The following is a 27,352-nucleotide window of genomic DNA, read 5'->3' on the forward strand; positions in this document are numbered from 1 at the left end:
CTTCTTGTAGTTTTCCAGGCCTCATCTTAGGATGGCATCTCTAGACTATATAGACCCCAACCATACATCTTATGTACAATTCCATTCAAATCATACATGATATTTCATGACATATTCGAATAATCAGACCACTAAAATAAAAAATGCTACAGTGAAGAGCCAACTGTAAATGAAGGACAACAGTTTGGAACAAAACTTAGGGCAGATTCACTCCCCTAACATGGAAACTACTAGCAGCTACTGGATGCCGTCCTCACTGGAAAGGAGAAGAGGAGACAGTTTGGGCAGCTGCTGAAGCTCAAACATGTGGAGCTGGCCTGCTTGCTTGTCATCACTCTCCTATAGATAAAATACTTGGATCTCTCTGCAGCCATTCAATGCATTCCACTTTGAAGAGCTCAGAGACACATTTAGTGCAGATCTGAAGAGCACTTCTCTATAAACAGCATTTCCCAAAGTCCTTTCCTCTCCTTTCCCTCCAGACCTAAATGTATTCTATCATACTGAATAGACCACTCCAGACAAGTCCGGCTACAAAAATTTGGCTGCTTGAACAACAGAACTAGTATTTGCTGTGACTGCATGGGCCTTTTCGGTCTCCAAAAGTCAGATAGTAACATCAGCAATCAAGATGACACCTTCAAACTTTTCAGGCAAAACAGGGGAATCCGTGCCCAACCTGAGCCAAAGCCAAGCCAACTATCTTCCAAACTGAATGCATCTATCCGTCCTCCTCAAGGATCATCTGTAATGCTGCTGGTTCCTCCGGGATTGAGTTACATTATTTTGTCTGTTCCTTCTTGCAAGAAAGGTCAGGTTGGGTTTTTACGAGTTTTTCTGTCTGTATCGCCATGTTCCAGTAGCAATCTCTCCTGACATTTTGCCTGAATGTGTGGCTAGTGGTTAGGGGTTCTGTTGCTAGTGAAGCCAGTGGGGTGTATATACGAGGGTTATCCAGAAAGTAAAGTTACAAGATTTTTTAAAAAATGCAAAGAATGAATATATTTTAACAAAACTTACATGGATTGTAGCACAGGTATTACATTATTTTTTCACATAATCACCATTCAGTTCAATACATTTTGTCATTCATGGGATGAATTTTTAATGCTAACCAAATGAAGACAACAACTCTTGTGTTGCATGAGCGGTGTGCAGATGAGCATTGTCATGAAGGAGGCAGACTCCCACCATCAGCATCCCATGATGTTTGTTTTGGATGGCTCTGTGCAGTTTCTTCATTGTCTCACAATATATTCTGTATCAATTTTGCCACATGCTGTCTTGACATTATGTCCTCTCCAGAAACTGAAACGATTTTGCAATGAATTGCAGCTGTGTTCATGTCCTTATCATTTAGATAGCATATCACAGCACGTACTCCACACTTGGAGAGAAGCAGAATGAGGACGCTCATCTCTAACCTTTACCACAGCGCCAGTCGATGAGCTACTAATGACTGGCATTGCTCATTCGCTTCCGCTGGCTTCCCGCTACATGGTAGTGATATTAATTCCCCCCACGAAAATTCCCCATGAGACCTACATGCCTTGTAACCTTACTTTCCAGATAACGCTCATATATCTGAAATGTCCAGGGTGGGAGAAAGAACCCTTGTCTGTTTGAAGCAAGTGTGAATGCCACTGAAACCCACAAGCATGTGGACAATTTTAACAGAAAAGAGGAAACCATGAAAATGAACAAAATCTGGTTACCAGTATTCAAAAACTCCAGAATCAAGACAGTAAATAAAGAACAACACTCAGGAACAGGGGAATTCCAGATTCTAGTCAACACCTCCCAAACAGAATATGCCTTCAGGCACAAGCTACCTCTATGTAGATACCCTCACTGATTGACTCTGCAGCTGCAAGGCTACTCAATGCTAATCAAACTTGCAAGGGAACATTCACACTTGCTCCAAACAGACAAAGGTTCTTTCTCCCATCCTGGATATTTCACATATGTGTACACCCCACTTGCCTCACTAGCAACAAAACCTCAAAGATGCCATTAGCCACAGATGCAGGCAAAACGTCAGGAGAGAATGCTACTGGATCATGGCCATACAGCCCAAATAACACACAGTAACCCAGTAATTCCGGCCATGAAAGCCTTCAACAACTCAAGGTCAGGTTGCTGCCAGAATGTGCCTCTCCCTCTGTGAGCTTCCTTTCCGAAAGCCTGGCTAGCCATTGCAGCTCATCGGATGTTGCGATGCCACACGCCTGAGGCCAAAGAGGCAACTCTTTCTGCCAGTCACTGGAAACCCAGCATGGGCAGGTGGGATGTGGCATGGCCCATGAATGGAAAGAGGGCAGCTTGAAGGAGGAGCACAAGTGCCAACCCTACCATTAAGCATATGAGGGAACCGTCTCAGGTATCCGGTACTGGGAGCGGGGAATAGAAGCCTGTCCTTTTCCAACAGCACTCTTTTCCCTTCCTTATTTACACCATCTCAAGATTTGGACCATCTCAAGGTGACTTTTTAGTCTAGATGAAGAGGACAGTCCTTGGCACGGAAGAGTCTCCCTTCTCTAGTCTGGTTTTCTTTTGGCAGAGTTAGTCAATTACCTTTGGCAACTATTTTCATGTGAGAAGGTAACTGTTATTTCTGCTGTTGTATTCTTGTCAGGAGAGGAGCGAAGTGGTTGTGACATTTCTCAGATTGGAATCTGGAATCCTGATAAGAATGTATACATGGTTTGGGGGGAGGGAATCAAAATAAAAGCGTTACAGAATTATAAGCCTCTTAGGGGTATATACCAGGCATGGGCCAACTCCCTCCAGATGTTTTGGACTTCAGCTCCCACAATGAGGACTTTATCTTGCAACTTGTTGTGGGATTATGCAAATGCGCAATTATGCAATTGCGCAATTACGCCATGTTTAAACATTCCTTATTGCAAGCATGAGCCAACTTTGGCCCTCCCTCCAGATGTTTTGGACTTCAGATCCCACAATTCCTAACAGCTAGAGAGAGGGCTGAAGAGGAAGGAGAATGTCTGGGATTTGCCATTTTCTAAACATTTGCAGGTCCTACACTGTAATTATATAGTCAATGGCCAGCAGAGTATCTATCCAGAGAATGTTCTCTCCAAGAAAAAGAACTTGTGTTATGTTTATTGTAGCTTTCCCACTTCCATGGGATCCTGCTCCTTGAACCATCATGAAAGTGGAGGGCCTCATATATATATAAATATTAAGGGAGTGATGGAGCCACTTACCAGGATGGAAGCCTACCACCAGGTCAGGGCGAGCCGCCTGCTGAGTCTCCACTTGCGATTCCCAGAAGTCGTGATACAGCCCTTTGTAGCTGCTGAGATAGACTCTTCCCCGGGGCCCAAAGGCTGCCAGCGGAGGCCTCATGATGGACCCGTCCACAACATCTGCACCCACCATCACTACCTCCACACCTTGGTGTGCTGGGAACAGGCGGGAGAGTTCATCATAATCCGTCACGCGAGCGTTGAGGGTCTCGACATGGGAAGCCCCGACCACATGCACCGTGATGGGCTTGGCATAAGGATCGAGACCAAATGCATGCAGCCCCAGACCAATGCTGGCCGGCCGAGATACAAAGTCCGTAGTCACTCTCTTGACCGACTCCACCAGCTCTGCGTCATCGGGCTTCGGCTTCCCCGCATTGGCCCACAGGATGTTCATGTGCCGCCCGGCGAGGATTGTACGCAACTTTTCCTCCAGGTCTCCCTGCATGAGGAACCAGTCTGGCCAGCCTTTCACGTCTTGCATGCGTTGTGTCCATGCGGCAGTGGGGAACGGGATGTCGCCTACAAGGAGAGGAGGAGGAGGAGAAAAGACTCTGTAGCGTTATGACATAGCAAAAACAACAACAGCAGCCTTTGTTGGCATCTATATCTATTCTACATAACCTATTCTACATAATAAACATTAAAGCATATATGTGTGTATGTGGCTGGCGTGCCCACTTCCACAAACAGCTATAACTTCCACCGCCCAGAAGTCACCAATGGCCCTCCTTCCAATGACAATGCAGGTTAGAGTGAGTGCTCTGAACATGTACAAGAGCCCTACCACTGTCCTCCACAAACACCATACTGCCCACCACCCACGTGAATGCTTTCATTTGGGGGTTTGCAGTACATTCAACCGCTTCAGCTCTGACTTTCATAGACCACCACCAATGATGGACCTGGACTAAACTTGGCACACAGAACCCCTCCCCCCATGACCAACAGAACATACTGGAGGGGTTTGGGGGAGACTGACCCACCCAGGTGGAAGTTGTAGTTCACCCTGCATTCAGAGAGATTCTGGATCCCACCAACGATGAATCTGGACCAAACTTGGCATGCAGACTCAACATAGCCCACTTTGAAAACAAGCAGGGTTATGGGATGATTGACCTTGTATACTGGGAGTTATAGTTCACCCTATTAGGAGAACACAGAACCCAACAGATGACGGATCTGGACCAAACTTGGCAGACAGACCCAACATGGCCAACTTTGAAAACAGGTGGGGTTATGGGGTGATTGATCTTGCATTCTAGGAGTTATAGTTCACCCATATTCAGAAAACACTGAACCCAGCCAGTGACGGATCTGGACCAAACTTGGCACACAGACCGAACATGGCTAACTTTGAATACTGACGGGGTTTGGGGTGATTGACCTACTATTTTTTGTAGTTCGCCCACATCCTTATGCATTTTCTAATGGGAGCAAAGCAAAAGCAAAGACTCACTTTTTCTAATAAATACCATTAGAAATTATCTAACTGATATACCTTACATCCAAAAACAAACAATGCCTTTTTCAAATAACTCAGGTATTGCCGGATACCCAAGCTGGTACACTAATAAAAAACCATGGCACAGATGTGCAAAACAAGAGAAAATCACAGATAATAAAATAAAAACAATAAAAAATTATGAATCTCAAGAATAAAACATGCAACTGTCTTGCAAAAGAATGCATCAGAGTTGTTCAGGGGAGATGGGAATTTTATATCTCTCTTTCCACAGAAGATAAGAGGTAGGCTTTGGGGAGGTTGGGTGGGATTGCGGGGGGGGGGGGGGGCTGTGAGTTTTAAAAGCCATTTTAAGCGGATTTATTGTATTTTAATTGTTTTTACTACACTGTTACTATGTATTCTCAAAGGCTTTCATGACTGAATCACTGGGTTGCTGTGAATTTTCCGGGGCATATGGCCATTTTCCAGAAGCATTCTCTCCTGACATTTTACCTGAAACTATGGCAGGCATCCTCAGAGGTTGTGAGATCTTTTGGAAACTAGGAAAATTGGGTTTATATATCTGTGGAATGTACAGGGTGGGAGAAAGAAGTCTAGTCTGCTTGAGGTAGGTGTGAATGTTGCAATTGGCCACCTTGATTAGCATTTAACGGCCTAGTAACACTGTTACTATTGAATTGTTTTTTTTAAAAAACTTTTGCATTGCAATTTTTAAACTTGTCTAGTGTGGGATTGTTAGCCACCTTGAGTCCTCACCCATGAGGAGAAAGGCAAGGTAAAAATGATATTAATAATAATAATAATAGAGAAAACTGTGAAAAAAAGGAATTCTTGTATTTCATCTGCATCTTGGGGCATCTAAACAAAGAATGGTTGGTATTTTGATAGAAACCAAGCCACAAGAACAAAGACCTTTAGAAGGTTCCGTATTTCTATAGGATGAGAGGACGTGTCACTGTGACGAATGGGTACAGTCAGTCCTAGCTGAGCACAGCAAGTCAATGCAGCCGGTTGGGCACGTTGGTTCCGCATAGATCAATGCCTATACTTTCTCATAAATGATGCACGTTTTTATTCACAACATGACAACCATACTTGAAGGCACTGAATGCAAAAGCATAAACATGGCAACGAACCGCAGGCATCCAAGAAACGCCAGGTGCTCAAGGACATTGCAGACTGTCAACCAGAGGGGAAAATGCACTGGAAATTGTTTCGATAGAGAACACAAAAGCGGCAGTCAGTCCACAATGTGAATAAAGTTCTCCAAAATGTGAAGGCAAACAAGCACTTTGGGATGCAACTTCAGGTTGTCCTCGGCACTTCAAGGCTAGAACTGCTACAAAGAGCTCTTGTGCAGATTATTTCTTTTCCAACAGCCTGCGATGATATTCTGCCAAGTAATGATGAAAGATTTAGTCCTATATGGGAGCTCAGATACAAAGCTTAGTAGGAGGCAGCTGATCACTGGACAAACCATCATCCTGGTTGGATTGGCACACTCATTTCCAACATTTCAAAGGTGAAAACATGGATATCTGTGGCCAAATCATGGTCAAGGCGGATAGGAGAGATCGCTATTTTTATTTATCGTGTCATCAGCAACCATTGTATTACAATTCTAACAGAGCAAAACAAACACAGAGATTAAAAAGAAAAGGAAAAAGAAGAAAGAAAGAAAGAAAAAAAAAACCATACAGATTTTGCAAGTTTGGTATTTGGTTAAATGTCCTTTGACCAGTATCTGGCCACTTGGAGTGCCTCTGGGGTTGCCGCAAGAAGGTCCTCCATCGTGCATGTGGCAGGGCTCAGGGTGCATTGCAGCAGGTGGTCAGTGGTTTGTTCTTCTCCGCACTCGCATGCCGAGGATTCCACCCTGTAGCCCCATTTCTTAAGATTGGCTCTGCATCTCGTGGTGCCAGAGCGCAATCTGTTCAGCGCCTTCCAAGTCGCCCAGTCTTCTGAGTGCCCAGGGGGGAGTCTCTCATCTGGTATCAGCCATGAATTGAGGTGCTGGGTTTGGGCCTGCCACTTTTGGACTCTCGCTTGCTGGGGTGTTCCAGCGAGTGTCTCTGTAGATCTAAGAAAACTATGTCTTGATTTAAGTCGTTGACGTGCTGGCTGATACCCAAACAGGGGATGAGCTGGAGATGTCTCTGCCTTGGTCCTTTCACTATTGGCTGCTACTTCCCGGCGGATGTCAGGTGGTGCAATACCGGCTAAGCAGTGTAATTTCTCCAGTGGTGTGGGTCGCAGACACCCTGTGATAATGCGGCATGTCTCATTAAGAGCCACATCTACTGTTTTAGTGTGGTGAGATGTGTTCCACACTGGGCATGCATACTCAGCAGCAGAGTAGCATAGCGCAAGGGCAGATGTCTTCACTGTGTCTGGTTGTGATCCCCAGGTTGTGCCAGTCAGCTTTCGTATGATGTTGTTTCTAGCGCCCACTTTTTGTTTGGTGTTCAGGCAGTGCTTCTTGTAGGTCAGAGCACGGTCCAAAGTGACTCCCAGGTATTTGGGTGTGCTGCAATGCTCCAGTGGGATTCCTTCCCAGGTAATCCTCAGAGCTCGGGATGCTTGTCTGTTCTTAAGGTGAAAGGCGCATGTCTGTGTTTTAGATGGGTTAGGGATCAGATGGTTTTCCCTGTAATAGGCAGTAAGAGCGCCTAGAGCTTCGGAGAGCTTCTGTTCTACCATCTCAAAGCTCCCTGCTTGAGCAGTAATGGCACGATCATCAGCATAGATGAAACTCTCTGTCCCTTCTGGCAGTGGCTGGTCATTTGTGTAGATGTTGAACATGGATGGAGCAAGCACGCTCCCCTGAGGCAGGCCATTCTTCTGTTTCCGCCATCTGCTTCTCTGGCCCTGGAACTCAACAAAAAAGCTCCTGTTTTGTAGCAGGTTTCCTATGAGGCGGGTGAGGTGGTAGTCCTTTGTGATATTATACATTTTTCTCAGGAGAAGGCGGTGGTTCACAGTATCATAGGCTGCTGACAAGTCTATGAAGACAGCTCCTGTGATCTGCTGCCTTTCAAAGCCATCTTCTATGTGCTGAGTCAGGTTCAGCACTTGCGATGTGCAGCTTTTGCCTTTTCTGAAGCCAGCTTGCTGTGGGATCAAACAGGGGTCTATATTTTCCATAATTCTATGCAAAATAAGTCTCTCCAGAACTTTGTAGAGGTGGCACAACAGGGAGATTGGTCTGTAGCTTTTTGGGTTATTACGGTCTTTGCCTGGCTTCAAGATGGCGATGACTCTTGCTTTCCTCCAGATTTTGGGGATCTGACAGGATGCAGTGCAGTTGTTCATCAGCTCCAGCAGCCAGCGCCTTGCTTTTGGACCAAAGTTCTTGATTTGTTCCATCCGTAGATCATCCAAGCCAGCTGCTTTGCCATTCTTACATTTGTTGAGAGCCATGTCCAATTCAGTAGATGTAAAAGGTAGAGATCGCTGAGGCCGTTTGCTTTTAATTGAATCTACTGGGGAAAGCAAGACTCAACTCGCTTCTCTTCCTGTGCTGAGTCCAATTCAATGCACATTTGCACTGATTTATTTATCCTGTCAGGAGCAACCAGACAGTTGTATTACATTTTTAACAAAACAAACAAACAAACAGACAGACAAAACACAAAGTTTGCAAGCTTGGCAGTTGATTAAATGTCCTTTGACCAGTATCTGGCCACTTGGAGTGCCTCTGGTGTTGCCGCAAGAAGGTCCTCCATTGTGCATGTGGCAGGGCTCAGGTTGCATTACAGTAGGTGGTCTGTGGTTTGCTCTTCTCCACACTCGCATGTCGTGGATTCCACTTTGTAGCCCCATTTCTTAAGGTTGGCTCTGCATCTCGTGGTGACAGAGCGCAGTCTGTTCAGCGCCTTCCAAGTCGCCCAGTCTTCTGTGTGCCCAGGGGGGAGTCTCTCATTTGGTACCAGCCATTGATTGAGGTTCTGGGTTTGAGCCTGCCACTTTTGGACTCTTGCTTGCTGGGGTGTTCCAGCGAGTGTCTCTGTAGATCTTAGAAAACTATTTCTTGATTTAAGTCGTTGATAAAAAAATGGTTTGCACTAATAAAAACAGTTAAATAATGGAGTATTGCAGAAAATTGGGATAGTCCTTGCCAAATAGGGACAGTTGGAGAATTGGGGGGGGGGGGGGGGGCACAGGGACGACAGAGGAAGTTTCCTTCCCATTTACTTCCAATAACATGGAGATAGATACAGATAGAGATAGACGTAGAGATATAGTGATAGAGACATAGGCATAGATATAGAAATAGAGATAGACATAGAGCTAGAGATAGACATAGAGATGGTCACAGGCATAGACATTAGCATAGAGACATAGACATAGAGATAGACATAGACATAGACACAGACATAGAGATACAGAGATAGAGACATAGACATAGAGATACAGACATAGGGATAGACATAGAGGCATAGAGTCAGATATAGCGACATAGAGATAGACATAGATCTGGAAACAGAGATAGTCATAGATATAGGCAAAGAGACAGATACAGAAATAGAGACAGACATAGAGATAGACATAAACACAGACATAGAGACATTGCCATAGACAGATATAGAGATATAGGCATAGAAACATAGACTTAGAGACAGACATAGAGAGAGACATAGAGATAGATATAGATATAGAAATAGAGATAATCATAAACATGCAGATACTAGATATAGAGATAGAGACATAAAGATAGAGATAGAGCTAGTCATAGGCATAGGCAGAGATAGTGATACATACAGTCAGCCCTCCACATTCACTGGATTCAGGGGTACAGAACCCCTGAAAAAAAAGTAAAAAAAACCCACGATATTGCAATTCTTATCTTACCTAAGAGGTTTTCAATGGTTGTAACGGTTTCTTTTTAATAGTTTTGATGTTTAATCCTATTTTAAAGTCTGTATTTTTTTTAAAAATTAAATTACGTATTGTATTGCTTTTAGTGTTCGCTGTATTGGATCCCTTTTTAGAGAAGTGAAGTGAGATAGAAATAAATACATTATCCATCATCATCATCATCATCATCATCATAACCTCACAACCTCTGAGGATGCCTGCTATAGATGCAGGCAAAATGTCAGGAGAGAATGCTTCTAGAACATGGCCATACAGCCCGAAAAATCTACAACAACCCAGTAATTCCAACCATGAAAGCCTTCGACAATACATCATCATCTTATTTCTGGGAATTTCTACCTCTTCCAGTTAAACTCAGAATCGCTCTGGAGGATCTAGAATTTCCCAAAGAGGGGTTTTGTTCTCTCTAGGAATGGCTAAGTCCTTCAGCAGGGCTTGAGAAAATGGATTATAGCAGGCCTCGGCCAACTTGGGCCCTCCAGGTGTTTTGGGCTTCAACTCCCACAATTCCTAGCAGCTGGCAGGTTGTTAGGAATTGTGGGAGTAGAAGTCCAAAACACCTGGAGGGTCCAAGATGGCCCAAGCCTGCTATAGAGTCACATGGGTAGAATGAAAGATTCCTACAGAGAACATTTTTAATCGTATCAATGCATAATCACACCCACCAGAGTCAAAACCACAAGTGCAGAGGGATGACTGTACTGCCTTTCCCATTCTGAGACTGACCTGTAAATACGAGCCATTCCATCAGCCGGTCCAGGGCTGCCAGTTTCAGCTTCTTGCAGACTTTCTTATGAACTGGCCAGTTGGCCCGCTGGCACTCGGAGCTGCAGTAGTAGACGTTCTGGCACCTGGAAGCAGAAGGGAAAAAGACTCAGACCCCAATAAGAAATTGGCTTCCAAATCAGCAAAGAAAGGCAGTTTCATCACTGAGCGCCCTATAGGACATGTCCATCAAGTTGCAAAGAGAGGCAGGTAATAAATAAATTATCATTATTATTAATACTTTAGTTTCCAACTTTGCAAAGTAAGGTGGCTTTCATTACTGAGCACCCCATCAGAAGTTGCAATAATAATAATAATAATAATAATAATAATAATAAATTAGTTTCCAAATCTGCAAAGAAAGACAACTTTCATTGCTGAGCACTCCATTCAGCATGTCCATCAAGTGGCAAGGATAAGTAAAAACGACAATAATAATAATCGTTATCATTATTATCATTATCATTATTACATCACCTACCAGTCCTGATGCTAGGAATCGTTTTTCAAACACAAGAAGTTCTTCAGCCTCCTCTCCAAAAGGGTGCTGGTGCCTCACCAAACTACAATTCTCATTAATTCTACAATATCCATGGACTCTGAGCCTTGGAGGATAAAGTGCTGTTGAACTGTATTAATTCTACCATATTATTATTATGACTAGTAATAATATCTCATCTCATCTCATCTTTAATTACTTATTAATCGCCCTCCATCCGAGATGCTCCAGGCGATTTACACTGCAGAAATTACACAGGATAAAACACATACATACAAATATTAAAATTAACATGAGTCAAATGCTCCAGTAAAAAGCCAGGTCTTAAGTGCCAGGATAATAATAATATAATTAATACGCCCTGAATAATAACTCCAGTTAAATAATGACAGGAACAGCTTTTACCTTTTGCACCGTCGCAGGCTTTTGGGATCAGGAAGAGATTCGGGAAGTTTCTTGCACTCAACGCAGAACTTGAATGTGTCTTCCATTTTCTGGAACATTTCAAAATAAGATCGGATGCCAAAATTTGCACTCATTCTCTGGCTCTCCATAGCAGTTCTGTTAGGAGGCAGAAGACAAAAGTATAGCAATTTTTCTAAAGGGAGTTTTCAGAGTTTGCATTTCTGCCACCATCTATGAGCAGAACGTGCACTTCAGGGCGCATTTACACTGTAGATTTAGTGCAACTTGATATCACTCATGACTCATTGCTATGGAATTCTGAGAGTAGTAGTTTTACAACCCCTTTGGCCTAAGATTGCTGTGCTTTACCAAACTACAAATCCCAGGATTCCATAGCATTGAGACAACACAGTTAAAATGGTGCCAAAATACATCAATTCTACAGTGTAACACGCCCTAAGCAAAATAAATATACCTGTGTGTGAGAGGAAGATGTTTTGATCAAACAATGCTTTTAACACATCAAACGTGTTACCTTTTTTCCTCTTTCTTTTTCTTCCTTCCTTCCCTTTATTTCCCTTCTTTTTTTCTCTTTCTGCCCTTTCTCTCATCTCCATCTCTGAGAGGACCTCACTCAAAATGTCTCCAGGGCAAAATGGCTCTCTCGGCGGCTCTTCCCTTCCTTACTTCTTCCCTTCCCCTCCTATTCACAGCAACTTTCTTTCCCAGTGATATCACAGAGAGCCACTTCACCCCGCAACAGCCAATCCAGTGATATGATAGGGGACCACTTCACCTAGCAACAGCCTACTAATAAACAAACAAACACTCATACTTAGTTAGATAAATAGATAGAGATAGATAAGCAGATAGACCGATAGATAGATAGACCAACAGACAGACAGGAAGGCAGACAGGCAGACAGACACAGATAGATAAGAAGAGGCAGATAGGCAGAGAGGCAGAAAGGCAGATTAGATAGATAGATAGATAGATAGATAGATAGATAGGCTGGCAGATAGGCAGAGAGAGAGCGAGCAATAGATAAGCAGATAGGTAGATAGGCAGGCAGACACACAGACAGAGAGGCAGATAGATAGATAGATAGATAGATAGATAGATAGATAGAAGATAGATAAGCAGATAGGTATATAGATAGGCAGGCAGAGAAGATAGATAGAAGATAGATAATAAAATCATATTAAATCTTTATGGGCAGCTCACAAAAACACTCAATAGTGCAACATACAAAATACAATAAGAGCATAGACAATAGCACAATAGCAATAACAAATAATATAAACACCATAAAACCCTATTAGTTAAAAATTCAATAAAATGTAACAATGGCAGCAAATATAAAACCCTTCACCGCCTCCTCCTCCTTCGCCTTGTTCTCTGGCCCAACTAACCTGTAGTCCCCATAGCTCTTCATGTTGAGCTTTTGGAGGATGACATGTGACAAGCCGGGGACGTTTTTCTCCATGGCCACAAAGCCCAGTGAGTCCATATGGGGGCCCGTGACCACTGGGGTTTCCAGCATGGACTTGCGGGTTTTGGAAGGCGCTTTCTTACTTCTCTGCGCCATCTTCAACAGAGGTTGGAGTATCTGCAATCCAAAGTAAATGAGGATATTGCTTTTCCAGCTTTGTTGCTTCCAAAGGCAAAATAGCAACAGGAAAGATGGAGAAACTCATTTATGAATTAAAATGCTCACCATTCCCCCACCAACTATTGGCTAGCAAATTCTAAGAGTTGTAACCTTTAAAAAAATAACTTTTCTGAGAACTAAACAGCAATCTGTGCCTTATTCCATGAAACATATGCTAAAGAAATACAAGTTGAGTGCCCTTTATCCGAAATGCTTTGGACCAGAAGTATTTTGAATGTCAATATTTGAGGGGAGTGGGATTTTGGAATATTTGCATAAACATTTAAAAAGGAAAACACACATCCAAATGAAAAAAATGGATGTTTCATATGCACCTAACCTGAAGGTAAGTGTATACAATATTTTAATACTTTTGTGCACAAAACCAGGGCCACATCTACTATTAAATCCTGCTCAGTCAGAGATCCCTTGGGGAGATAGAGCGGGGTATAAATAAAGTTTCATTCATCCATTTATTTCATTCATTCATTGCCATATAGAGCTGCTTCAAAAAGGCATCATATAGACAGTGTGGGCAGATGTAACGCAGTTCAATGCAGTTAAACTGCATTTTATGAGCCTACACTTACCCTATAATGCCATTTGAAACTTCTCTGTATGGCATTATATCAGAAAAGCAAAGGAGTCACTATCCCAGCCACACAGAAGGACAATTATGGAATATTTTGGGTTTGGGAAATCTGATTTAAAGGATGCTCGATCTGTATCTGAAAAGGTCCATTATGAAACATAGGAAACATTTCCAACTGCACAAGGAGTAAAGTTGCCTGCGACATGGTGTCCTTCTCATAACATATAAATATCTCACTCCTCACCGAAGATATATATTTCAGAAAGGTGAGAGATCAGCTGTTAGGCTACTAGTATGACAAGGAATAAGCCAATCAATCCCTGAGTCACATCCCGTGTCTCTTTCCAGGGCGACTCATGGGTTTCAGGTCATCTAGAAGGCAAGCATTTCTTTTTAAAAAAATTGGGGTAAAATAAGTCAATACATATATGATACAGCAGACACACAATATCCAAAGCGCTTAGTCTTTCCCCCCCTCATCCATTCATCTCATTATATCTACTGTAAATTTCACTCTTCTATATATATTTCATTCACCTCCGTGCCCTGCTCCCCCTTTTTTTTCTGTTTCAGGAGTGACTTGAGAAACTGCAAGTCGCTTTTGGTGTGAGAGAATTGGTCGTCTGCAAGAACATTGCCCAGAGGATGCCTGGACGTTTTGATGTTTTACCATCCTTGTGGGAGGTTTCTCTCAAGGATGGTAAAACATAAAAACATCCAGGCATCCCCAAGGTAACGTCCTTGAAGACAGCCAATTCTCTCACACCAGAAGCGACTTGCAGCTTCTCAAGTCACTCCTGATACGAAAAAGAAACCATGCCCCCTGAGCCACTCCTTTTTGTATTCTCTGTCCAAAATTTCATTTCCTCTTGTGGAGGTAATTTTCCACCCTTCTTTTTCAATCCTCTTTCAATAATTTCCCCCCAAACTTCATTAAAATCATTTTTTCCATATTCCCCTTTTAACTTGCACGCCAACTTATTGTTTATTGCCTATTTCCATAATTCCTTAGACCACTCTTCAATTTTTATATTTATTTCCCTTCTCCATTTCCTTGCTACTGTTAATAGGTTAGATATTGCATCTTTTTCTTCATAGAATCACAGGATTTTAGAGTTGGGAGAGACCACGTGGACCATCCAGTCCAACCTCATTCTGCCAAGAAGAAGGAAAATTGCATTCAAAGCACCCCCCGACAAGTAGCCAACCTGCTTCTGTTTAAAAGCCTCCAAAGGAGGAGCCTCCACCACACTCTGGGGCAGAGAGTTCCACTGCTGAACAGCTCTCACAGTCAGGAAGTTCTTCTAAATGTTCAGGTGGAATCTCCTTCCCTGTAGTTTGAAGCCATTGCTCCACATCCTAGTCTCCAGGGAAGCAGAAAACAAGCTTGCTTCCTCCTCCCCATGACTTCCCCTCACATATTTATACATGGCCCTCAGCGTGTTTACTCTCAGCCTTCTCTTCTGCAGGGTAAACATGCCCAGCTCTCTAAGCCGCTCCTCATAGGCCTTGTTCTGCAGACCCTTGGTCATTTTAGTCGCTCTCCTCTGGACACATTCCAGCCTGTCAACATCTCCCTTAAATTGTTGTGCCCAGAATTGGACACAATATTCCAGGTGTGGTCTGACCAAGGCAGAATAGAGGTAGCATGACTTCCCTGGATCCAGGCACTAGTCCATGAGTTCAGGTGTGATACAATCTAGGACCTGTTCGTGGAAGTTTCTACCATTCCATAGAGTATATGCAACATTCTCATCTTAACCTTCCTGTCAAATGACACCTCTTTACACTTCAGAAGATGACTGGGTTCATTGTGAATTGCAACCCCACATCTTCCTTTTATATTGCTTCGCGCACTAGTATGTTCACGAAGCCGACAAGCTTATTGGAGAAAGCATTCTCCTTGAGCTAAGGGCCTGCCTCTTCTCATTTCGCCCCTTCCCTTGCACCTGCTGCCGTAAATTACCCCATAATATGATACCATCAACCCTCCAATAAGCCATGTCTTAATGGCCAACGGCCAGGAAAGCTAGGTTCTAGTCACAACTGATATCCATTTGATAGGGTGTCTTTCAGCCGGTGGTTTATCAGCCTGCTTTACAAGGGCTCTCTGTTGACAGCAGGAGGTCTGGCATGACCCAAGGCAGTTGACCATCAGAGGCAGAAAAAAAATAGAAGAAAACACAAATCCTGATGCCGAAGGTGGCTTTACTGGTGCTAGCATTTCAGTTTCGTAACATTTCCTACTGTGCTGCAAAAGCACAAGAAGAGTCAAAAGCGGGTAAGACACCACCTTTCTGATGGCCAAGGCTAGGACCTCTGAGGCCCCTTCTACACTGCCTTATGAAATCTGCTTTGAACTCGATTCTATGGCAGTGAAGACCAGGCATGTATGGGCCAATGTCAGCCCTCCCTTCAGGTGTTTTGGACTTCAGTTTCCACAACGAGGATTTTATCTTACAACTTGTTGCGCTTTTATGCAATTACACAATTACGCTGTGTTTGACCATTCCTTATAGCAGGCCTGGGCCAACCTCAGCCCTCCCTTCAAGTGTTTTGGACTTCCAGCTCCCACAACGGGGACTTTATCTTATAATGCATTGCACACTTGCGCAATTGTGCAATCACGCTGTGTTTGGCCATTCCTTATAGCAGGCCTGGGCCAACGCCAGCCCTCCCTCCAGGTGTTTTGGACTTCAACTCCCACAGTGAGGATTTTATCTTGCAATACGTTGCACATTTATGCTCAGATACGGAAAGATCCAATGATTCCAATGAAAGAGAACTGGCTGGTGAAATGGACATAATTAATCAAGGGGAGATCCCTGGCTGGGACATGTTTAGGACTTTTGGAAGCAAAATGATGGTATTATCGCTTTTGGCAAATATATAAATCTGGTTAGTATGTCTGTACAGAGCAGAGTCACAATATTTCTCCTTCACACTGAAATATTTCATTTCCATTAATGTGGAAAAACATTGGTTTTCTGTGAGCAAAGTGGCTGTGAGAGGGACTCTGTCTATCCAATGGAAATGCAATCACCTGCAAGCGATGCCACATCCAATTGTGAAACCTCCCGGAGCAGATGTATTTTTAGAGGTCCTAAGATGATTAGAGATGGAAATGAATCAGGAATGGGGAAGGGACAGGCTCTGGCATATCTCAAGGCGGCAGCTTCTCAAGCTTTGCACTCTTTTGCTTGGGATTGGAGGCTCATGCAATAAAAATCCCGCTGCAGGCTACTGTGGAAAGGTTGCTGGAAAGCACTTCCTGCCAAGATTTTTGTACCTCAAAAGGTAGAAAAATGCCATTCCAAATCAAACTAAGGTCTTTTGTAATGGGACTGCACAAGAATTGCTGTTTTAGTAGTGTTTCCTGTTCCAAGAAGGACCTTTCCAAACAGAAAATGTCAACACTTGCCAACACCAATTCGTCCCAATAAAGGTGGGGTTTTTTTACATGTCGGCAACTGGACTAAACCAAATCCAATTCATTCTAGGGGCACACTGGAGTTTCCTGCGAGTTCCAGTGTCATGTTTTGAGTTTTTAGAGATGCATTAAAGTCTAAAAGAAGTGGGAATTATGTATCATACATCTCGACTAGGCATGGGCAAATTTGGGCCCTCCAGATGTTTTGCACTTCAACTCCCACAATTCCTAATAGCCTCAGGCTCTTTCCTCCCCCCCCCTCCAGCTGCTTGAGCAGAAAGGAAAGGAAAGAAAGAAAGGGGCCAGAAGGTGTTTGGAACTGTGGGAGTTGGAAGTCCAACACACCTGGAGGGCCCAAGTGTGTCCATGCCTGATCTAGACCGACCAGGTTCAAGTAAGAGTTTTTCACTTTCTGCATATAAGCCTGAGCTAGGAATACTAGAAAGTGGTTTGTCATGGCCGTCCTGACATATATCTTCCACACTGCCATATAATCCAGATTATCAAATCAAAGAATCCAGAAAATCAGCTTTGAACTGGATTATATGAGTCTACACTGGCAGATCATCCAGTTCAAAGCCAACAATCTGGATTTTATATGGCAGTGCAGAATAGGCCAGAATCACCTGGTATTCCCTGGCAAAGTCCCTTTGAAATACTGATTTGGTTTGAATCTGGATTCAATTCCCCTTCTGGACTGCAGATCCCAGATTCCCCCCATTCTACCAATGCTTACCCCCAAAGGCAACTCTTCCAAAATCTATCTCTGGACATAAAAGGGTGGATCAAAAATAATACCTCAATCGCTCTAACTTTTCTTTCACAGCTCCTGGACTATCTATGCATGATATGATAGAGGTAACCATACCCTTTTGAAATAGTCTTCTTTTTCCATTTGACTGATTAGAACTATGAATCTGAAGCTAAAAGTAAGAGACGTCATTGGAATTCTAGCCAAAGAAGGTTGTGCACCTAAGGAAATCCATCATCGCTTGAAGTCTGTTTATGATTTCGTCCCTTCTTACTCTGACCTGTTTGGATATCTTCCCTTCTGTGCTTTATATTTTTAATGTACCAAACATACCAAGTTTGTATGAAAATGTGACTCTATTTCCTGTGCCGGTCAATGACCGAAATAAATTATTTGATTTGGTTTGATTTGACAGACAACCTACGTGGTTTCAGATTCAATTACTTGAATGATGTTAAAACAGCTTTAAAATAATGGGTCATGAAGCAAAACCCTGAATGTTTCCAAAATGGGTTTGGATGCCTGGGTTAAACGATGGCACAAATGTGTCCAAATTGATAGTGACTATGTTGAATAGTAGTTTTGTGTAGAGGGCAGTTCAGGCTATGATCTGGAGCAACTTCTGCTGTTATAAGGTTTATTCACAACATTTTTATGACACAGAAGGCAAATCTTTTTGACCCACCCTCATACATTATTATTATTATTATTATTATTATTATTATTGCTATATTTATTTATGCCCTACCTTTCCTGCTGTGGGGACTCAAACCTCCTTATAAGAGGAAGACAAATATAGAAGGAGAGCTGGATGTGGCTGGAGGCACGGTTTGGATGGATAAGGGAGATGGCTGAAACCCAAATGTCAGGAACCAAGACAGTTAAAAGCAAGCTCTGAATGAGAGAGCAAGACTATTCCTGGCCTCTATGCCTCCCATTGGAGCCAAGCGATCGGATGGGACACCTCTGGAGAATGCCTGGGGAAAGAAACAGACTCAAAGGACACTGTGTTCGATGTGCCTGAGCTCCACCTGCTGCAACCGGCATAAACTGCGAACAACAAGGGAAAGTGGGAGAAGCAGAGAGAAACCGGGACAATTTAAACACAGTTGGAAAAAATGGGATGGCAAAGGATAATGGGATATGGAAGTGTGTGAAAGGGGGGGGGGGGGGTTTCCTGCTGCCAAGTTGCAAAACCTTACCGTGCGATTGGTGTTCTCCTTTCTATCTCTGCAATGTACTTGCTTCTTTCCCTGAGTTTCAGTATCAGTGCATGTTGGATTTATAGGACCCTTCCACACAGCTGTATAAAATACACTGAACTGGATTATAGGGCAGCGTGGACTCTGATAACCAAGTTCAAAGCAGATATTGTGGATTATTGTGGACTGTTTTGGACGACAATTTTAATCTGGCGATTTTAATCTGGCAAACTAGTTTTAATTTATATTTTAAATCTATTTTCATGAATATGGATGTATTTATTATGCGTCTTATATCATGCTTGACATGTTTGGAAGCTGTTCTGAGTCCCTCCTCGGAGGTCGAGAAGGATGGGGTATAAATGCCTGGAATAAATAAATAAATAAATTATATGCCTTGGTATTCTGGGTTATATGTCTGTGTGGAAGGACCCATTTGTCTCCCCTAAGGACGCTGGAAAGGTCACACCATAATGCCCTTCATCTCCACCATTTCTGCCACAACTGTCCTTACTTGCCCGTCACACGCCTAGGAGAAATCATTCAGCACCGTCATGCTGTTCTTGGCCTCCAGAAATCAAAATGAAATTGTCACCTATCTGTAACTGGTAATTCAAATGAGATGGCAACCAAAGGAAATGAGATCTACCATTATCACTCTAACGAGGCTGGGAAAGCAAACACTTTTGGAACTCTACTAAAGTTTCTACCAAAATGTTTGGGCACTCACCTGCTGCTGCTCAATGCCTTTGCTTGCCTCTGTTGGACTGGATCCTCTGCAAAAAGACAATGCCTGCCTCTTCACTTGGGTTGCTCTCAGCTTCTAGCTGCAGAAATGCAAAGGAGGGCTCTGTCTGTCACCCCTGTAAGGCTATCTATCCTGGGAGTCCCAGGACTTGGCTAAGGAAGGAAGGAAGGAAGCCTGCTAAGGAGACTCCCCCCAAATGCCTAAATGTTTCCAAGCAGAATGGCATGGGCCATCATCTGCCCCCTGCAGGAAGACAGGAGACACTGCACCAGCCTCGCACCTGGAGAAAGAAAATACTATAAATCATGTATATGTTGTCGAACTCCAGCAAAGGATCACCGCCTTGTCGGGGCGCTGGAGCTTGAGCACCTCAATGATGTCATGAGCGAAACCGTGAAGGGCCACCCAAGACGGGACGGTTGTGGCAGAGAGGTCAGACCAAGCGTGATCCCTGGGGAAGGCAATGGCAAACCACCCCAGTATCCTTGCCAAGAAAACTAAATGGACCAGTACAACCAGAGATATGTCGGTATGCCATTGGAAGATGGGACTCCCAGGTCGGAAGATGGCCAAAATGCTACTGGGGAGGAGCAGAGGATAAGTTCAACTAGCCCCAGATGTGATGACGCAGCTAGCTCAAAGCCGAAAGGAAGGCTAGCGGCCGACGGTACTGGAGGTGAACGACGAATCCGATGCTCTAAAGATCAACACACCATAGGAACCTGGAATGTAAGATCTATGAGCCAGGGCAAATTGGATGTTGTTATTGGTGAGATGTCAAGACTAAAGATAGACATTCTGGGGGTCAGCGAACTGAAATGGACTGGAATGGGCCACTTCACATCAGATGACCACCAGATCTACTACTGCGGACAAGAGGAACATCGAAGAAATGGAGTAGCCTTCATAATTAATAAGAAATTCGCTAAAGCGGTGCTTGGATACAACCCAAAAAATGACAGAATGATCTCAATTCGAGTGCAAGGAAAGCCTTTCAACATCACAGTGATCCAAATATACGCCCCAACCACAGCTGCTGAAGAAGCAGAAGTAGATCAGTTCTATGAGGATCTGCAGGACCTACTGGATAATACACCAAAAAGAGACATTATTTTCATTACAGGAGACTGGAATGCCAAGGTGGGAAGTCAAATGACAACTGGGATCACAGGCAAGCATGGTCTGGGAGAACAAAATGAAGCGGGACGCAGGCTGATAGAATTTTGCCAGGAAAACTCGCTGTGTATAACGAATACTCTCTTCCAACAACCTAAAAGACGGCTTTATACATGGACCTCGCCAGATGGTCAACACCGAAATCAGATTGACTACATCCTTTGCAGCCAAAGGTGGCGGACATCCATCCAGTCGGTGAAAACAAGACCTGGGGCTGACTGTAGCTCAGATCACGAACTTCTTATTGCCCAATTTAGAATAAAATTAAAGAGATCAGGGAGAATACACAGACCAGTTAGATATGATCTCACTAACATTCCTAGCGAATATACAGTGGAAGTGAAGAACAGATTTGAAGGACTAGATTTAGTAAACAGAGTCCCAGAAGAACTATGGACAGAAGTCCGCGACATTGTTCAGGAGGCGGCAACAAAGTACGTTCCAAAGAAAAAGAAAACCAAGAAGGCAAAATGGTTGTCTGCTGAGACACTGGAAGTAGCCCAAGAAAGGAGGAAAGCAAAAGGAAACAGTGAAAAGGGGAGATATGCCCAGTTAAATGCGCAATTCCAGAGGTTAGCCAGAAGAGATAAGGAACTATTTTTAAATAAGCAATGCATGGAAGTGGAAGAAGACAACAGAATAGGAAGGACAAGAGACCTCTTCCAGAAAATTAGAAACATTGGAGGTAAATTTCAGGCAAAAATTGGTATGATAAGAAACAAAGATGGCAGGGACCTAACAGAAGCTGAAGAGATCAAGAGAAGGTGGCGAGACTATACAGAAGATCTGTATAGGAAGGATAATAATATTGAGGATAGTTTTGACGGTGTGGTGAATGAATTAGAACCAGACATCCTGAGGAGTGAGGTGGAATGGGCCTTAAGAAGCATTGCTAACAACAAGGCAGCAGGAGACGACGGGATCCCAGCTGAACTGTTTAAAATCTTAAAAGATGATGCTGTCAAGGTGATGCATGCCATATGCCAGCAAATATGGAAAACACAAGAATGGCCATCAGACTGGAAAAAATCAACTTATATCCCCATACCAAAAAAGGGAAATGCAAAAGACTGCTCCAACTTCCGTACAGTGGCCCTTATTTCTCATGCCAGTAAGGTAATGCTCAAGATCCTGCAAGGAAGACTCCAGCAATACATGGAGCGAGAGTTGCCAGATGTTCAGGCTGGGTTTAGAAAAGGTAGAGGAACGAGAGACCAAATTGCCAATATCCGCTGGATAATGGAGAAAAGCAGGGAGTTTCAGAAAAACATCTACTTCTGCTTCATTGACTATTCTAAAGCCTTTGACTGCGTGGATCATAATAAATTGTGGCAAGTTCTTAGTGGGATGGGCATCCCAAGCCACCTTGTCTCTCTCCTGAGGAATCTGTACAAGGACCAAGTAGCAACAGTCAGAACTGACCACGGAACAACAGACTGGTTCAAGATTGGGAAAGGCGTACGGCAAGGCTGCATCCTCTCACCCAACCTTTTTAACTTGTATGCAGAACACATCATGCGATGGGCGGGGCTGGATGAATGCAAAGCTGGGGTGAAAATTGCTGGAAGAAACATTAACAACCTCAGATATGCAGATGACACCACTCTGATGGCCGAAAGTGAGGAGGAGCTGAGGAACCTTCTAATCAAGGTGAAAGAAGAAAGCGCAAAAGCCGGGTTGCAGCTAAACGTCAAAAAAACCAAGATTATGGCAACAAGAATGATTGACAACTGGGAAATAGAGGGAGAAACCGTGGAGGCCGTGACAGACTTTGTATTTCTAGGTGCAAAGATTACTGCAGATGCAGACTGTGGCCAGGAAATCAGAAGACGCTTACTTCTTGGGAGGAGAGCAATGTCCAGTCTCGATAAAATAGTGAAGAGTAGAGACATCAGACTGGCAACAAAGATCCGCCTAGTCAAAGCCATGGTATTCCCTGTAGTCACCTACGGATGTGAGAGCTGGACCTTAGGGAAGGCTGAGCGAAGGAAGATCGATGCTTTTGAGCTGTGGTGCTGGAGGAAAGTGCTGAGAGTGCCTTGGACTGCGAGAAGATCCAACCAGTCCATCCTCCAGGAAATAAAGCCCGACTGCTCACTGGAGGGAAAGATACTAGAGACAAAGTTGAAGTACTTTGGCCACATCATGAGGAGACAGGAAAGCCTAGAGAAGACAATTATGCTGGGGAAAGTGGAAGGCAAAAGGAAGAGGGGCCGACCAAGGGCAAGATGGATGGATGGCATCCTTGAAGTGACTGGACTGACCTTGAGAGAGCTGAGGGTGGTAACGGCCGACAGGGAGCTCTGGCGTGGGCTGGTCCATGAGGTCACGAAGAGTCGGAGACGACTGAACGAATGAACAACAACAACAACAACATGTTGTCGAAGTCTTTCATAGCCCGAATCACTGGGTTGCTGTGAGTTTTCTGGGTTGTATGGCTATGTTCCAGAAGCATTCTCTCCTGACGTTTCACTCACATCTATGATAGGCATCCCCAAAAGTTGTGAGGTCTGTTGGAAACTAGGCAAGTGGGGTTTATATATCTGTGGAATGATGTTCAGGGTGGGAGAAAGAACTCTTGTCTGTTGGAGGCAAGTGTGAATGTTGCCATTGGTTAGCATTGGATAGCTTTGTAAATAAAGAGTAACACTCAGAAAACAGAGGAATTCCATACAGGAAACAATCAGGGCCACCTAACACCTCCCTACAAAGGATTCCCCCAGGCAGGGAGCAGCCAGGCTTTGAAGCTGCAAGACTTTGCAAACAGCTCGGAAATTACAACAAGTACAAAGATCAGCAGCCAGGTTACTGACTGGGGCTTGCTATAGGGTGGTGATTCTCAACCTGTGGGTTCCCAGATGTTTTGGCCTTCAACTCTGAAAAATCCTAACAGCTGGTAAACTGGCTGGAATTTCTGGGAGTTGTAGGCAACGCACCTGGGGACCCAAAGGTTGAGAACCACTACTGTAGGGAGTTGAAATACTGTTGAACTGATATATAAATGGAATTACCATATATATTTGTGTATAAATTGACCTCATGTACAAATGGAATTACTGTATCTATTTGTTTGTATATTGATTCCATGTATTAATGGAATTCATAGAATCATAGAATCAAAGAGTTGGAAGAGACCTCATGGGCCATCCAGTCCAACCCCCTGCCAAGAAGCAGGAATATTGCATTCAAATCACCCCTGACAGATGGCCATCCAGCCTCTGTTTAAAAGCTTCCAAAGAAGGAGCCTCCACCACACTCCCGGGGCAGAGAGTTCCACTGCTGAACGGCTCTCACAGTCAGGAAGTTCTTCCTCATGTTCAGATGGAATCTCCTCTCTTGTAGTTTGAAGCCACTGTTCCGCGTCCTAGTCTCCAAGGAAGCAGAAAACAAGCTTGCTCCCTCCTCCCTGTGGCTTCCTCTCACATATTTATATATGGCTATCATATCTCCACTCAACCTTCTCTTCTTCAGGCTAAACATGCCCAGCTCCTTAAGCCGCTCCTCATAGGGCTTGTTCTCCAGACCCTTGATCATTTTAGTCGCCCTCCTCTGGACACATTCCACCTTGTCAATATCTCTCTTGAATTGTGGTGCCCAGAATTGGACACAATATTCCAGATGTGGTCTAACCAAAGCAGAATAGAGGGGTAGCATTACTTCCCTGGATCTAGACATTATGCTCCTATTGATGCAGGCCAAAATCCCATTGGCTTTTTTGCTGCCATATCACATTGTTGGCTCATGTTTAACTTGTTGTCCACGAGGACTCCAAGATCTTTTTCATACGTAATGCTCTCAAGGTAGGCATCGTCCCCCATTCTGTATCTTTGCATTTCGTTTTTCCTGCCAAAGTGGAATTACCGTTGAATTTATATATAAATGGAATTACTGTATATACATGTCTATAAGTTGACCCCATGTAGAACTGCAATTACTGTATATACATGTAATATGTATATATTACATGTATATACATGTTGTTTTATCAGTCATTCCATTGACTGAGATGTTTTATGTTAATCCCTGTATGTTATTTTATGTCACTCAGTGTTAAGCAGAAATCTGTCCAGAGGAGGATGGCTAAAATGATCAAGGGTCTGGAGAACAAGCCCTATGAGGAGCGGCTTAAAGAGCTGGGCATGTTTAGCCTGAAGAAGGGAAGGCTGAGAGGAGACATGATAGCCATGTATAAATATGTGAGAGGAAGCCACAGGGAGGAGGGAGCAAGCTTGTTTTCTGCTTCCCTGGAGACTAGGACACAGATGAATGGTTTCAAACTATAAGAAAGGAGATTCCAGCTGAACATGAGAAAGAACTTCCTGACTGTGAGAGCCGTTCAGCAGTGGAACTCTCTGCCCTGGAGCGTGGTGGAGGCTCCTTCTTTGGAAGCTTTTAAACAGAGGCTGGATGGCCATCTGTCAGGGGTGATTTGAATGCAATATTCCTGCCTCTTGGCAAGGGGTTGGACTGGATGGCCCATGAGGTCTCTTCCAACTCTTTGATTCTATGTTTATTCATTTATTATTTAAAACATTTATTTATTTATTTATTTATTTACTTTGCTTATATACCGCTGTTCTCAGCCCAGGGGCGACTCACAGCGGTGTACAACATAGAAAGAACAAGGTTCAAAATACAAGACACAATATAAAATAATCCACAATCCATCATTAACAAAAAAACATCATCATAAAAAAAAAAAACCCCGTCCTTCTCAACCTCCAAAGTGGGACTCAGGACTATATATTGATATATTGATTCTGGCTAATAGATAGATAGACTCTAGCTAATTTTTGTATATTCTATGGGTTTGCTTTACACTGTTGCTGTCTTGTAAGCCGCCCCAAGTCCCCTTGGGGAGATGGGCTGGGATATAAAGTTGTTATTATTATTATTATTATTATTATTACAAATAAGGGGGCGTCTGCACTGCAGAGTGTATGCAATTTGGTACCCCTTTAACTGCCATGGCAACATGCTATGGGACCCTGATGGGTTTGTAGTGTGCTGAGGCGTCAGCAGAAGCGCATTCACACGAGCAGCCTAACACGCGTCATTCGGCTCTCTGCTTGCAAGGAGGAAGTTGACTCGAGAAATCTTTTTGGTGCCTAAAACAAAAATGGTGCCCCGGGGCTGCTTCTCTCGCGAGAGTTCCGGCGAGAGGAGGCTCCAGCAGTCTCCATAGCAACGGAAGACGCAGAGAGAGAGGCTGACAGGTAGGGAGGAAGCTTGCTCTTCCAGACTCCATCAACCCAGATCAGGTTCTGAATGGCTTTTGAAACAGGTTTTGGACTACTACTCCAGCAGAATACTCCTGGCCTATTGCATACATCAGGAGAAACCTTGGGGATTGGCGTTTGTTATTTGAAGAAACAAACAAACAAACACAAAACAGGACCTGGAAAGAAACAGAGGCCTTTGCCTCTGTCTGTGTACTGTCTGTCTTGGTTGTTAAATTTATAACAGCATTGAATTTTTGCCAGATATGTATTCTGTGATCCGCTCTGAGTCTCCTTGAGGAGATAAAATAGAATATAAATAAAGATTATTATGATTATTATGATTATTATTATTATTATTAAAGGATTGCAAAGCATGGATACAATGGGTTGTAGTGAGTTTTTGAGGCTTCCCGACCCTGTTCCAGAAGCATTCTCTCCTGGTGTTTCACCTGCATCTGTGGCAAATGGCATCTTCAGAGGAACTAATGTGAGTCAAGCAAGTGCAGTGTATATATATCCCTGTGGAATGATGTCCAGGGTGGAAAACAGAACCCTTGTCTGTTTGAAATAACTGTGAATGTTGCAGCTGGCAAGCTTGCACAACGTTGAGTAGTCATGAAGTTTGCAAAGTCAACCAGTGAGGGTATCTGCATAGCCCAGGCATGGGAAAACTTCAGCTCTCCCTCCAGGTGTTTTGGACTTCTACAATTCCTAACAGCCTCAGGCCTCTTCCTTTTCCTGCTCAGCCTAGCACTTGATGAACCAATAATAATAAACAATAATAAACTTTATTTGTATCCCGCCCCCATCTCCTCAAAGGGAACTCAGGGAAGCTAACATGAGGCCAAGCCTGAAAATACAATACAGCAAAATAAAATACAAAGAAACAAAAAGATATCACAATAAAATACATAAAATAACAAAATAAAATAAAGAGTGCAAAATAACATAATGGAAAGTCAAACACAATGGGCGGGCCAAATGCACAAGACAAAATGATAAAACCCTGGATGAGATAGGAGTAGAAAAAGTGCATTTGTGAGGGAGGAGCCCAAAAAAAGATGATCAGTGGGGTTAGGGCTTCATTAAGGACGGGGGAAAGTGCATTATGAGGACAACACTGTAGATGGAACCAACAGAAATGGGGCGTATGGTCACTCTCCAAAGGCACCAAGCTGGACACAGAATATTATTTGAAAACACAGAAATGCTAGACCACTCTGACAACCATCACGTCCAACTACACAGAGAAGCCAATGAAAAACGGCAAGAAGCAAGTGGACAATTTCAACAGAT

The 27,352-nt window shown here is 43.5% G+C and overlaps 3 protein-coding genes across 4 annotated transcripts in view; 1 reads left to right on the forward strand and 2 right to left on the reverse strand.

Annotated features, from left to right (window-relative positions):
- MSS51 (MSS51 mitochondrial translational activator) overlaps positions 1 to 19,785 on the reverse strand; it is a 30,837-nt gene extending 11,052 nt beyond the window's left edge. The window contains exons 1-5 of one of the 2 annotated variants that reach the window (XM_060786287.2): positions 19,641 to 19,785; positions 12,697 to 12,893; positions 11,285 to 11,440; positions 10,342 to 10,466; positions 3,228 to 3,791 (exon numbers count right to left, since the gene is read on the reverse strand). In XM_060786287.2, coding sequence (XP_060642270.2) covers positions 3,228 to 3,791; positions 10,342 to 10,466; positions 11,285 to 11,440; positions 12,697 to 12,872 — 1,021 coding nt within the window. In that variant the 5' untranslated portion in view covers positions 12,873 to 12,893; positions 19,641 to 19,785. Of the gene's footprint in view, positions 1 to 3,227; positions 3,792 to 10,341; positions 10,467 to 11,284; positions 11,441 to 12,696; positions 12,894 to 18,456; positions 18,671 to 19,640 lie in introns of those variants that run through there. The other variant, XM_067461030.1, reaches the window with a different exon arrangement.
- KNOP1 (lysine rich nucleolar protein 1) overlaps positions 1 to 27,352 on the reverse strand; it is a 268,616-nt gene that overhangs the window by 219,634 nt on the left and 21,630 nt on the right. The gene's annotated exons all lie outside the window — the stretch shown is intronic.
- CFAP70 (cilia and flagella associated protein 70) overlaps positions 26,031 to 27,352 on the forward strand; it is a 59,445-nt gene continuing 58,123 nt past the window's right edge. The window contains exon 1 of the mRNA XM_060786286.2: positions 26,031 to 26,050. The gene's annotated coding sequence lies outside the window, so the exon portion shown is untranslated. The remainder of the gene's footprint in view (positions 26,051 to 27,352) is intronic.

Source organism: Anolis sagrei, chromosome X (assembly GCF_037176765.1).
Source record: "Anolis sagrei isolate rAnoSag1 chromosome X, rAnoSag1.mat, whole genome shotgun sequence".
NCBI classification, from domain to species: Eukaryota; Metazoa; Chordata; class Lepidosauria; order Squamata; family Dactyloidae; genus Anolis; species Anolis sagrei.